This window comes from Hemitrygon akajei, chromosome 15 (genome assembly GCF_048418815.1).
Source record: "Hemitrygon akajei chromosome 15, sHemAka1.3, whole genome shotgun sequence".
In the NCBI taxonomy this organism is placed as follows: domain Eukaryota; kingdom Metazoa; phylum Chordata; class Chondrichthyes; order Myliobatiformes; family Dasyatidae; genus Hemitrygon; species Hemitrygon akajei.
The window spans coordinates 20,504,243-20,519,163 of NC_133138.1; the positions used below are offsets into that span (position 1 = coordinate 20,504,243).

The 14,921-nt window shown below is 40.3% G+C and overlaps 1 protein-coding gene across 13 annotated transcripts in view; it reads right to left on the reverse strand.

Moving 5' to 3' along the window:
• tenm2a (teneurin transmembrane protein 2a) overlaps positions 1–14,921 on the reverse strand; it is a 2,964,155-nt gene that overhangs the window by 251,846 nt on the left and 2,697,388 nt on the right. For all 13 annotated transcript variants that reach the window (XM_073067293.1, XM_073067288.1, XM_073067292.1 and 10 more), the window contains one exon: positions 12,044–12,278. In XM_073067293.1, coding sequence (XP_072923394.1) covers positions 12,044–12,278 — 235 coding nt within the window. The remainder of the gene's footprint in view (positions 1–12,043; positions 12,279–14,921) is intronic.

Genomic DNA, 14,921 nt, shown 5'->3' on the forward strand with positions numbered 1-14,921 from the left:
TAAACTGCAGTCTGATTCAGATTACTGGAGGATTTTAAAACATTTCTTTGTTTAAAACGCATGAGATTCTGCAGATGCTGAAACCCACAGCAATACACACAAAATGTTAGAAGAACTCAGCAGGTCAAGTAGCATCTATGGAAATGAATAAACAGTTGATGTTTCAGGCCGAGGTCCTTCTTCAGGACTGGAAAGGAAGGGAAAGATGTCAGAATAAAAAGGTGTAGGGAAGGGAAGAAGGACAAGCTCGAAGATGATAGGTGAAGCCAGGTGGGTGGGGCCTTCCTGGGATGAAGTAAAAAGTGGGGAGGTGATAGGTGGAAAAGGCAAAGGGTTGAAGAAGTAGGAATCTGATAGGACAGGAGAGTGCACCACGGGAGAAAGGGTAGGAAACACACTAGGGGGGAGGTGATGGGCAGGTGAGGAGAAGAGTGGGGAGTCAAGAAAGAGGGAAGGGAGGGGCAAAAAAATTACTAGAAGGAGAAATCAATGTTCATGTCATCACGTTAGAGGCATATGAGGTGCTGCTTCCCCATCCTGAGAGTGGCCTCATTGTAGCACAGGAGGAGGCCATGCACTGACATGTCAGAACAGGAATGGGGATAGGAAATTAGAATGGTCGGCCATTGGGAAATACACTGCCTTTTACAGATGGAGTGGAAATGCTCAACAAAGCGGTCCTCCGATTTATGTCAGGTCTCACCAATGTAGAGGAGGCTGCATCGGGAGCACCAGGTACAGTAGATGACCCCAAGAGATTCACAGGTGAACTGTTGCCTCAGCTGGAAGGATTGTTTGGAGCCCTGAATGGAAGTAAGAGAGGAGGTGACTGGGCAGATGTAGCATTTCTGTCACTTGCAGGGTATGTGTCAGAAGAGAGGTCATGATGAGTTGGATTTGGATGTTCATAGGGTGATAGGTGACAATAAGAGAAACTCTATCCCTGTTAAGGTGGTGGGACCATGGGATGAGTGTGGACACCAGGAGAATGGATGAGATTCGGGTGAGGGCAGCATAAAAGGAGGGAAAACCCCATTCATTAAAGGAGAAGGATGTTTCTGATGTCCTGGAAAGGGATATGTCATCCTGGGAACAGATACAGTGGAGATGAAGGAACTGAGAAAAAGGATAGCATTTTTACAGCAGTCAGGATGGGAAGAGGTATCGTCAAGATAGCCTTGGGAATTAGTAGGTTTATAAAAGATGTCAGAGGTAGAAACAAGCAGTATAGGGTAAGAGAACTATGAGGCTATTGGAAGTAGATAGGAGATCTCCAGAACTGATGAGGTTACTGATGGTGCGGGAGACAGTAATTTGATGGTCCAGAGTAGGGTCCTTCCCAAGGGGCAAGTAAGAGGAGGAGTCTGAGAGTTGTCGCCTGGCTTCAGCAAGGGAGAGGTCAGTCTGCAATTTAAAAGTTACTCAAACTTAATCTGCAAGTGTAATGTACAATTTAGAGAGAGAGAGAGAGAGATCAGGTGACAGTGATCCTCTGCATGACCTATGTATATGAGAATCATATGGTCACAAAGCATAGTAAGAAATTAGCTGGTAGAAACAGGTATTTCCTCTTTCTTAATAACTGATAGAACCAGGCTCAAGAATAGCAGCTCAAATATTAAACAGGAAATATCTGCCAAATACCTTAAAATTCTCAGCTTGTAAAGAAATATGTTCGAACTATCAAACTTAACTTCAGAAGAATGCCAAGAACATCTTTCAGCTCTTAATAAGGGCTCATAGTATTAAATTTACAGAGCAAAAAATAACAAAAGATCTTTTGGATAAAGCTGCATCCTAATAAATACATAACGAGTTTGCCAGGAAATGCTATGCTGAGATCAGGAAGGATTTTTGTAAACTGCATACAAAAACTGCCAATTTGCAAATAATTGGCCTGCAATCTGTTTGATCAGTAATTCAACAATTGAATCTAAACAAAAACAGGAACAAAAATGAACAAAAATTAGCATATCACAGTGAATAAGATGTTTGTTTGGCTCCTGCTTCCAAATGGTGAACTTATCTATTATCCTTCAGTCATGCGTTTTATAGAAGGAAAATTTTCAGGATGATTGGAATTTCGTGAAACGGGACAAAAGAAGTAACATTAAATAGCTTAAATAGCTTTTCTGAGATTTACTTTTCAATATACAGGTACTGCATTTATTGCTCATCAGTAATTGTTCTTGCAAAAGCAACAATATGCCACCTTGTTGCTCTACCACAATAGACTGAATCTAAGACATGGTAATTTTGTAAAACAAGATTGATTGTGCCAACAATAGAATCCTTAGATCTTAAATAGTTTTGTGCAACTTTGGTGCTGCGCTGGTAATGTGGTTTCCTTGCACACATGATTTCTCATTGTAGTATAGTCAGCTTTTTTTTTTAAAAACGTATTTTAAACCATGAAGGAGCTTTGTATCATTATTTTGTTATTACAAAAAAATCTTGTTTCTATCAGGCAACTAAACCTCAGACTTCCAGTTACTCAGTTTTACTGCTGAGAAGTTACCGCTGAGAATCTGTCTTTGGGGTGAGCTTTGGAAAAAGCAGGTCAAACAGAAATGGGACTGTTTCAATTCATTTCATTCCAGAAGTATTCAAATTGCACTTGACATTCCTGCCTGTTCTAGATAAGAGCATCTGTAGGATTATACAAACAGAGAGTGCTGTGAATGCAAAGAGGTTCTTTGTGTTGATGTGATTAAAAGCTAAGAAACAAGTTTTTAATTTTGTATTCAGTTTATCAAGAGTCTTAATTTCTTCTTTTTTTTTCCCCTTTGGTATTTGTGGGCCATGTACTATGCGGAGTGCAAAACATGAGATAGTTATTTTTTATTGGGCTAGATTTTAAAAACTCCTCTGAAACCAATGGTACTTCCTTTGAACTCTGTTTCTGTGCAAGAGGTCTGCTGCTGCACAGTATCCCACTGACTGAAATCTGAGGGCATCACAGGTCCAGAATTTGTGTGCAGACTCATCACTGTTATTGGTGGTTCTTCAAGGTGCTATGCTCCAAGTTGTGTCTTTCTTCCCGGTTGCTTTCAAATTCCTTATCATATTTAAGATTAGGTACCACATTTCAACATAAAAAAAGCCTGCTCTGAGTTATGTTGTAACTGCAGATATTCTTGATGAAGTGACAGCCTGGTAACTAGCTTTTGAACTAATTTCAAATTGACACAAACTGGAAAGTTACTTCCAATAACTGATAGGGCAAACCCAAAGTAAAAAAAAATCCCAGGACTAATTAAGACAGAGCACAAGTGATCTTAAAATGCGCTTTGAAAATAAATTGACATTTCCTAAAGTTTGTTTAAAAACAAAATTGTATCCTAATGGCAGTGCATTCGTTTGCAATATCACAAATCAATCAGCGGCCAGTTTATTAGGTACACCTGGTTGTTAATGCAAACATCTAATTAGCTAATCCTGTGGCAGCAACGCAATGCATAAAAGCATGCAGAAATGGTCAAGAGGTTCAGCTGTTGTTCAGACCAAGCATCAGAACGGATAAGAAATGTGATCTAAGTGACCTTGACTGTGGAATGATTGTTGGTGCCAGACAGGGTAGTTTCAGTATCTCAGAAACTGCTGATCTCCTGGGATTTTTATGTACAACAGTCTCTAGAGTTTGCAGACAATGATGCAAGAAACTAAAAACATCCAGTGAAAGGCAGTTCTATTGATTAAAATGCCTTGTTAACAAGAGAGGTCAGGGGAGAATGGCAGACTGGTTCAAGCTGACAGGAAGGTGACAGTAAGTCAAATAACCATGCATTATAACACTAGTATGCAGAAGAGCTTCTCTGAATGCACAACATGTCGAACCTTGAATTGGTTGGGCAACAGCATCAGAAGACCATGAATATACACTCAGTGACCACTTTATTAGTACCAGGAAGTACCTAATACGGTGGCCACTGAGTGTATAAGTGAATTAAAATTAAAGTAAGTCTTAAGGTGAAAAGATAGAGCATGATGTAAACTTCAGCTCTCCATGTTTGAACCAGAATAGTTTATACTGAATTTATTAGAGATCTTCAATCTATTGATGGGTTTGATAAACTATATCCAGACTAAATGTTCAATCAGACTAGAGGTCATGGAATTTGCATTATCATCAAAAGATGAAAGGGTTTTTGGAGATTCTATATCAGCATAGGGTTTTGGGATGTGAAACGGAACTCAAGTGGCTCTTAAAAGAGGCCAGATATTTGAAAATTAACTTAAAATTATGGGAAAAAATCCACCAAACGATAATCTTTTTGTTAACAGGTACTATTGTTGAATGGCGTTCTTGGTCACAACAATTCAACAGTCATCTGCCAGACACCAGGGTGAAATTGATTCTGCTTTTCACAATGTTATGAGTTTTTCAGTTTTTGTAGAGGTCTGTAAGTAAGAGTCAAAGCATATCACACAAAGTAAATTTGAAATAGGTCAAAGCAATGCCAAGGTTTCAATTGCCTAAAGATTATTGAAGGAGGAAAGGTTTTCAGAAGTGCAACTTCTAATGTCTGGGTGCAAGGAAAGGATGAATACATGATGATGATTTCTTATCTGACTGCAGTTAAGTCAAATACAGCATTCTAACATATTTACAGCCAAGCAGAAAGAACAGTCAGAAATCAAGAGGGATGAACTATGAGTATCATTTGGAATAAATGGGAACAATGATTTGGTCAGGATGCTTGAACACAAGGCATTCCTAATACCACAAATGAACAGTTTTGTTATTGACAAACTCCCTGTCTGAGAGCAAACTGGACTACAGTCTTGACTTCCTCTCAAGCATGAAGGGGAGGTAGACGATTGGTCTGAGTCATGAACCTTTCAGCGTTGAAGATTATACTGGGTAGTTGTTTAATCCTCTGATCTTGGGAGGAAAGTGAGGAGAAAATGACTTGTCTGTTTCAGCTTCAGGGCAAGTTGTTAACTTCAGCAGAGGGTTGGGTCCGATTCTGTGGGAGGTTCAATCCTCGACCCCAGATATTTATGGATTAGTCAACGGGTGTGGGATTGGTGTTTGGTGGCAGGTGGCAGGTTAGTGGTAACTAGAGGCACGCCTGTTTCACTTGGTTAACAAAGCATCTAACAAATTCACCAGAATTTAACCTTAAAAACTGCCTTAAAACTCAAACAAGTATTCAGTGCAGATCAGCATTGGATTGACTGCCTATGAACACTGTTAAACACAGTAAAGGACTCATGGGTGAAAACAGCGGTACAAGTCAAATTTACTTTAGACTTCCTCAGTAAACCGTCAATAACAGAAAGCTCCTGAGATTAGGGATCCATGCGTTTCCAAGTTTCTTGCTCTCTCTGCCGTACAACCCCACCCATCACTCACTGCCACCCAGCACCAAATATCTACCCACAGAACATAGTTAAAGGTGGATTCTATCCCAGGAAGGAAGTTTCAAGGACATAACTATTATATACAAAATATTTTGGAAAAATTACATATAAGAGTTCATGTTCTTTTTCTGTAGGGAGGTGGGGTTGGGGATTCTGGGGCCTGTGAGTCTTTTTTGTTTTACTTCATGTGTATTTCATGGCTATCTAGAGAAACTAAATAGCTGAGTTGTATTACATATGCATACTTTGACAATAAAATGAACCTTGAACTTTGATTAACATGGCATGTAAATGTTATAAATCATTCAACTGAGAAAGGAAATGCACAAAAAATCTGTTCTGCAAGGTGATGTTCTATCAAGAGAACTTATTTCTTCATTAATATTTGGCGAGTAACAAGTTAAGGATGTTGCTCTATTTAACATGGATCAAATTTAATAAAAAAGCTCTTCTCACAGGTGATATTTCATAGGTGAAATAGCTAAATCTTTTTGTTGCCAAATCATTTTAGACACTTGATCCTGAGACAACATCAATCTTGCAAAAGCATCATTAAAAAGAGTTGACATTTTCAGCACTATGCTAATCATTTGCAAATTAATTTAAGTCTTTTTTCTCACCTTAAAAATAAAAAAAAACAGACTGCATGATCCCTGCATGGGTAATTAATTATTGTAATCAAAGTTATGCCTCCTTACACCCGTATCTTTCTGTGTCAACTCTGCAGGACATTCCTCCTTTGCAGAAATATCTTTGTTTACAGAATTCCACCAGTGATACATTTTGGCCCCAGAAGGCATTTACAGTATAACTTCTGCTACGTCTTCAGGAATTCAGGAGAAACTCTTTCTTAATTAGTGGCAAGGGTGTTGAAGTAGCTAAGAGAAGCATAGATGTATCATGGGGAAAATATTGATGAATACATGAGGGAGAAAGGATAGAAAAAAAACAAGGAATTGATTGTGAACTTCAGGAAGGGGAAGTCCGCAGAACACACATCAGTCCTCATTGAGGGAAAAACAGTGGAATGGGTGAGCAAATTTTAGTGTGTCAACATCTCAGTAGATTTGTCTTGAACCCGGCACATTGAGACAATCATGAAGAAGTCACTTTCCTTCATGAAGAGTATGAGGAGATTTGGTATGTCACCAAAGATACTTTAAAATTTTGACAGATGTATGGTGGAGAGCATTCTTGCTGGTTGTATAACAGCCTGGTATGGAGGCACCCGTGCCCAGGATCACATGAGACTGCAGAGATTTGTAGACTCAGCAGCTCCATCGTGGGCATAACCCTCCTCACCATTGAGGATATCTTCAAGAGGTGATGCCTCAAGGAGGTGATGCCTGTCATTGAAGGCCCTCACCATTCAGGGCATGCTCTCTACCATCAGAGAAGAATTAAAGGACAGGACTCAAAAGACCCACACTCAAAAGACTCAGAAACTGCTTCTTACCCCTTGCCATCAGATTCTTCAGATTTCTGTTATGGTCCATGAACATTACCTTGTTATTCCTTTTTGTTTGCACAATCTATATGTTTAGGAATTTATAATAATTTTATGTATCAGCACTGTACTGCTGCTGTAGAACACCACATTTCAGGTTGTATACATTACTGAATCTGCATACTCATGCAATGGGTTGAAGAGGGTGGAGTCTAACTGCTGGCATGGATCAGCTATATGGCCTGTTACTGTGCTGTAATGCCATGTCCATCCCTCACTTTGGGGAAGAATCCATCTTTTGCTTTTAATAGTCCATCTATTCATTGAGGGCAAGATGCACTCTCTGGCATCTGTGGGGGAAGAAAGAGCCAATTTTATCCTTTTTCTTTAGACTAAAATAGTTGCAAATGTGGAGTCTAATGATCTGGTTATTTCTGATTTTAGAAGGCAAGACAATGATTGGAATGTGTTTTATCTGCCAGAAGGAAAGAGCAAACAAAAAGTTAAAAGAACCAGTTGAAGGGCTGTAGTGAAACCAGTGCTTGAAAGCTGATAGTGTCAATGAAGCACCAGAATACCTCAATTTGCAAGATGGATTTTAAATGTGGCAGTGGGTAATTTATCATTTCAATTGGTTATTGCCGCACAGCATCTCCAGTGTCTTATCTGAAGAATTCCAATGCTTACAAATGGCCTCTAACACAACAAGGCTATCCTAACAAGTGCTGAGCAGTCCCTGATGACTGAAATGAGGCTGCTGCTAGTACTTATTGGTAATGTAGTGTCACGCAAAGCTCAAACGCAACTTATTTTTTTCCCCAGAAATAGAATTTTTTCTCTTGCGAATGGCAAATGGAATCTTCTCCTCCCGGGAAAAGCATACAATCCGCATGAGATTAGAGATTCTGCATAAACCTGCTATGAAACTTTTGGAAAGTATTGGAGTGAGCCAATACTGCTTTACAGGATCCATCATCTTTTCTGTAAAGGAGTCAGCTGCAGCATCAATGGCCAGCCCTGCTCATAACAGTATATCCATGTAATGGCGAGATTCCCAGAATGCCATGAATCTATTTTTCTTATATATTTCAGATTTGCACTTGGAAGAATTTCAACAGAATTGAGAAAAGCAGACCATTCCTTTAATTTTTCCAAAAAAATCATCAATCCATCAACTAAATGAATATAGCCATATTAAGCAGATTTCCAAAATGTCAGGGTAGATGTTTTTCATCTTCTAAGAGAGAAAGTACAGGAAAACAAAATCCAAACATTCTAATCATTGTTCCTAGAAATTAGGTTTCTTACTTTTAATGTGCTAAGACACTATTGTGTGGTCATCAGGTCAGCTCAAAAGATGACAATATATTGGCTGCAGAGACACAGCTTCCACTCAGTATGATGCATTAATTCATGACCTGTGCAGAACTTGCTTCTGGCCCCATGACCGTGAAGCAGTCAGAGAAGGGTGTCTGCCTTTATAAGCACACTCCCCATGTGTCACTGGGGTGCACCAATATACATCATGGCTGTTGCAACTGAAAGCCTGAAAGACCATATGACAAAGGAGCGGAATTAGGCCATTTGGAATTGAGTCTGCTCCTCCATTCCATCATAGCTGATTGATTAACTCTCTCAAACCCATTCTCCTGCTTTCTCCCCATATTGATGCCCTTATGAATCAAGAACCTATCAACTTCTGATTTAAATATACCTAATCACTTGGCCTCCACAGTCATCTGTGGCAATGAATTCCACAAATGCACCATCCTCTGGCTGAAGAAATTCCTCCTCATCTCTGTTTTAAAGGAATGTCCTTCTATTCTGAGGCTGTGCCCAACATATTGATGCAGCTACAAAGACAGTACTATAGTGGCTGTATTTCATGCTGAGTTTGAGAAAACTAGCTATTCCACAAAAGGCACTCGCACATTTCTACAGATGTGGAGAGCATTCTAACTTGCTGCATCTCCATCTGGTATGGTGTAGGGGTGCAGTGGGGAGAGCTACTGCACAGGATGGAAAGAAACTGCAGAGAGCTGCTTAGCTCCACCATGGCCATAAGCCTCTGCAGTACCCAGGACATCTTGAAGGAGCGACCCCTTAAAAAAGGCGTCTTCCATTATTTAGGACTCCCATAACCCAGGACGTGCCTTGTTCTCATTGCTACCATTAGGAAGGAGGTACAGGAGTCTGAAGGTACACACTCAATGATTCAGGAGCAGTTTCTTCACTCTGCCATCCAATTTCTGAATGGACATTGAAACCACGAACACCACCTCACTATTTTTATTTTTGCACTACATATTTAATTTAACTGCTTAATAAACATACTTAAAGTAATTCAGTTTTTTTCTCATTGTTATGTATTGAATTGTACTGCAGCCACAAAGACAACAAATTTCATCACATATCCCGGAGATATTAAACATTCTGATTCTGATCCTAGACTCACCCAATATATGAAACAGCCTCACAACATCTACTCTATCTAGGCCTGTCAATATTTGATACATCACAAGGTGGCCCCTCCTGCAGACGGATTCATGCCATGCATTGATCTAGCTTTGCTTTGTACTTTTCACTGAGGAGGGAACTGTCATGAATTGAAGAGAGATGTACTTTCAGGCACAGCTCCTCCCCAGACTCCTCACTGGGACAACTCAGTTGACTTCTAGACTTGGGGCTGGGATAGCTTTAACCATGCATTGTTAAATGATAAAATAAAAAGTCAGCAGCAGTTGCATGGATTCCAACTAGAAATGATCAGTCTAGTTGCTCAGTTAGTCTAATTACACCTGAAAATGATTGATTATGCTGTTTACTCTGGACTAAATGCAAGAAAACACCACCACCCCATTTCTCTCCTCCCCAACTGCCCATCATCCCCAAATTTGCCTGCCAATCCCTACCTCATCCCACCTTCTCACTCCTTAATACCAGCTGTCTCCCCTCTACACTTAGTCCAATCGCAGCATTTTCGTTTTCCTCCGCAGATGCTGCTTGACCTGTGAAGAATCTCCAGCAGTTTGTTTCTTTTCTTTTCTGCAGAGACCCAACTGTATGTGATCCAATTTCTGTGCCTTCATTTATTGGTCACTCATATGATCCTCTATGAAATATCCTGCCTTGGTTGCAAACCAACCTTCAACATGCAATATAGAGCTAATATATATGTCAGCAGAGGCAACTGCTAAAGGTGATCTTGGGTGAGGGAGAGTATAACAGTGCCTACTGAAAAATACTAAGATGGCATTAAGTAGAGTTGCCGCCTCAAAACTCCAGCAACCTGGATTTGACCTTGACCTAGGGAGCTATTTGATTGGAGTTTGCATGTTCCCGCTGTGACTTAGAGTTTCCAAGGTGCTCCAGCTTCTTCGCACATCTCGAAGACATGCAGATTGCTAGGTTCATTGGGCATTGTAGAAAATGCCCTTGATGCAGATGGGTAGCAGGATCTGGGAGGAGTTGATGGGAATTTGGGAGAATACAAACTAATGTGATGAGTATAGAATGAGTGTAAATGGACGCTCGACGGTTGCTGCATCCTCAATGTGCCAAAGAGCTGTTCTGTTCTGCATGAATCTGTGAGAAAGTCAATAGAAAGCAAACTCTTGCAGTCAACACTATGCTTTAAAATCAATGTGCTGTTGAGGGATTAATAAGCAACAGTCCACACAAAAATGTATTATTTCTGCCTCTTGAGATCCTTGAGCCTCTGTTGAATCACTGGACATGCCAAACAATTTATCTGCAATTTCATCTCAGGTCTCAAAAGGGAGAAGATTTAAAAGGGACTGGAGGGGATACTTCTTCACAACAGGGGGTGGTAGGTATATAGAACAAGCTACCAGAGGGAACTGTAGAGATGTGTAAAATTCAATGCTTAAGAGACATTTAGACAGGTACATGGATATCAAAAGCTTAGAGGGATATAGCCCAATCACAGACAAATTGGACTAACTTGGATAGACATCTTAGTCAGCATGGATGAGCAAAGTTATTACTGTGCTGGATAACTTTATGACACCTAAGTTTCTGAAATACATGCATTGATTTTTACAAGGTATTACATCTTGGATTTCAACAGAATTGAGAATATATTATATTAACCACTAGAAACAGGTTGTCCTGGATGATCTGACAAGTTTGACTGGGTTGCACTGACTGCTGTCAGCAAAGTGGACTGATTGCATTCATGTGCTAATTGTTGAATACATACTGGTCCATAATGGAAAGTAAAATTAGAATAAAGAAGCTCATTTCCCATGCTGTTGCTGTCTGTCATGAGTCAGGAGGACGTCGAGAGAAGACTCTATCCACAAGAGGTGTTCTGGTAAAGTAGATTGGGTGATTGATTGAGATGTTATCAGATATAATGAAACCCAAAAAGTATGACCAATGCACAGACAAATATAAAAGATTCTTCAGATGCTGGAAATGCAGGGCAACAAACACAAAATCTGTCAACTGTTGATTCTTCTTCATAGATTCTCCATAGAACAGAGGTAAGGAGGAATTTTTTTTAAGCAGAGAGTAGTAAATCTGAGGAATGCTCTGCGACAGACTGCGGTGGAGGCCAAGTCCGTGGGTATATTTAAGGTGTAATTTGATCATTTCCTGATCAGTCTGGGCATCAAAGGATATAGCAAGAAGGCAGGTGTATAGGGTTGAGTGGGATCCAGGATCAGCCATGATGGAACGGTGGAGCAGACTCAATGGGCTGAATGGCCTAATTCTGCTCCTATGTCTTATGATACTGCCTGTCCTGCTAAGTTCCTCCAGCATTTTGTTGACCAGATATTATCAACAAACCTACCCTCTGCTCAGTGCAGCCACCAGGAAGGAGGTAGTGGAGTCTTAGGTCCTACACCACCAGGTTTAGGAACAGTTATTACCCCTCAAACATCTGGCTCCTGAACCAATGTGGATAACATCACTCATCCCAGCACTGAAATGATTCCACAACCTATGGACTCACTTTCAAGGACTCTATAGTTCATGTTGCCAATATTATCTCTTTATCTATCTATTTATTTAATATTTGTGCAATTTATTGTCTTTAGCACGTTGCATGTATGTCTGTCTTTGTTGTGTACAGTTTTTTTTTGATTCAATCATGTTTCTTTGTATTGACTGTGAATTCCTGCATGAAAATGAATCTCTGGACAGTATATGGTGGCATATATGTACTTTCATAATAACGTAATAGATGATCTCTTACAATACCTTGTCTCCAGTGGCACGTTGCTGTTGAGAACCCAGCTGTCCTGCAGCTGAACAGACTCCGGTGTTGTCGGCAAGTCATTGGGCGCAGCGGAAGGTGCATGGATTTGATTCCTTCTGTTCGTCAGCGAGTTCCTATTGAGCGAGTTAGCAGACGAGTGGTGGTGTGACAGCGTCTGGTTGTGAGGTGGTGGAAGCGGAGGCCGCAGGGTGGACTGACTATGATGGTTTGGCGGACCTGCAGAGACAGGAAGAACACAATGACTGGTTTGTTGGGAAGCTCACTCTTATTCTACAGACTAAGTGATTAGGTTTAAGAAAAAACTTTTACAAATCAGTTGACATTTAATCCATGGGAAAAAGTACCATCTAATTACCAAAGGTTTCAAATAACTTGTTTACACTGTCTTTATTGAAATGTTGTTTCTTTGTAATTCAGTCAAATAAAGCTTCACAGTTCTGCAGTACAAGACATGTAATCACAGACCTGCTGTGATCATCCATTTTTGTTCCCCACATCTGCAAACTTGCTGTTCAGCTCTGCCATGCTGGTCTTTTTTTCCCAATGCTGAGCATTTATCTTTTTATCTAGATCACAAATAATCGCCTATTTAGGAATTTATTTCAAGGCAACCTCATATCTCGGGGGTTCAGATGACATTGATAAACTACTTAAGCTTTGCACCTGTGGTTTATGTCATCATCAGAACCCCTTCATCTGTTACTGACTTGTAACCAACTCCTTGCTATCTTTTATTCTCCAAGCACACATAGATACTTACTGGACTTTAAGCTGAAAATTCTAAAGCAGTTAATTTTTCACCATGGAAATCTAAAGAGTACTCAAATTAAACTGTGCAGGCTGCACGGAGTGAAGAAACAATTGGGTTAATGAGGAGCCACACTTGTTCTTAACAAGCTGAGGTAGATGTCAGAGTAATAAGCAGATTCTGAAGGAAATATAACAAAGGGACTACATTGAGCATTTTGAACAGTTTTAATTATAGGAGCGTGCTTCCCTGTTCAGTTTCAATACTGACAGAAACTGGAGCACAAATGTAAGAATATGATCTTTTTAAGCTACATTGATTCAGAGTAAAACCACCTTACTTCTATATAGTAATAATTGTGGCAGTAATTGTGGAATGCTGTTTGTCCCAATTGGTAAATACCAAAAAGGGAGATATCTTCACATCGAATAGACTTACTTAATGGGTGTTGATCTTTTCCTGTCTTCATCATCAGTCCGGGTCAACTATGGATGTTGTGTCCTTGCTGTCGAGCTACACAAGCCAGGGCAGGACAATATGGAGAGCAAACTGTAGCCCATGTAGCAAGCTCCCCCTCTCCACACAGCTGATGTACCCAAAGGAACAGCGGACTTATACAGTTTGGCACCAGCAGTGTCGCAGGAGTTGCCAGTCAGTGTTGAACTCAACACAGGACTGCCTTAGGGAATCCAGCTCCGGACTTTTCCCTTCGGGTTTATTCCCAAAGCCTTCCCCATGAGTGGGTATAGCTGCAAGGTAGCGGAGGTTTGAGATCCGTTTCCTTCTCTTAGATGGGCTGCAAACCAGGCTAATGAGCCCCATCTGGCCGAAGCACCTGGTTTTAAAGTGCCAGTAACCCACCTTTGCCCCTTCTCCTGTCTGTAGAAACAGTTCCGCTGGGCTTAGCATCTAAGCCACATATGAAGGACAAGAGCTGGATTTCATTGTCAGGGGCTATTCGGGGCACACGGCACTGGGAGCATTTAATAGGTAGTGGGAGCATGACCCCATTACCACCCCTGGCTATAAAAACTTCAGATGATGATGGGGTAAAAGTTATGCTTATGATTGACAAGAGAATATCTACAGATGCTGGAAATCTGAGCAATGCATACAAAATACTGGAGGAACTCAGCAGGCCAGGCAGCATCAATGGGAAAAAGTACAGTCAGTGTTTCCGGCCGAGATCCTTTGGCAGGATGGGAGAAAAAAAGATAAGGAGCAGATTTAAAAGGTGGGGGAGAGGAGAGAGAAACACTAGGTGATAGGTAATAGGTGAGCATTTCTGTTTTTGCACGATTTTTAATCTTTTCAATATACATATACTATATAAAGTATACTGAATATGATTCATTTATTATTATCCTTTTTGTTCACTATATTATGTATGGCATTGAACTGCTGCTACTAAGTTAATAACTCTCATGTCACACGCCAGTGATGATGAACCTGATTCTGATTCTGATTCTGATTCTGAAGTAATGGACGCTGCCTGGCCTGCTGAGTTCCTCCAGCATTATGTGTGTGATGCCTAATGATCGAATTGGGTTGTAAACTTAGATAGTTTGCAGTTCATTTTTCAGGTGAAATACTCTTTTAGTGGACCATTTTGAGTTAAGCAAGCATTGCAAAAGGCCATTTAAAGAGGGAAAATGTACTGCTAGGCTTTCCCTATCAGCAAATTGTCATGGAAAAAAAACAACTGCAGGATCTTGATTACAGTCTCCTGTAGTAGTTGACTGCCGTATAGGATGTACTAATAATAAATTGGATATTCAAAATCAAAAAAACAATCAAAATTTCCATTAGCCATAAAATGACATTAACCACACCAATGATTTTTGCTTTCAGAGACATCTTTCAATCCCTTTCGATGTTCAGAGAAGGTAGAACATGCTAAACCGACTAAGCTAGCATTTTTATCTTCATGGACACAAGTTGTGCTGGATGCCAACATGCCACCTGTGATGAACTTTACTAGTTGGAATATTGACAAGATAATTTTGATGAGAATTATTCAGTAGTCTAGCTGTATGTACTTTGGGAGGCGGGGTTGTGATGGGGAATGGAGGAAGGAAGAGTGGGGAGTTGGTGTCAAAATTCAATGTGAG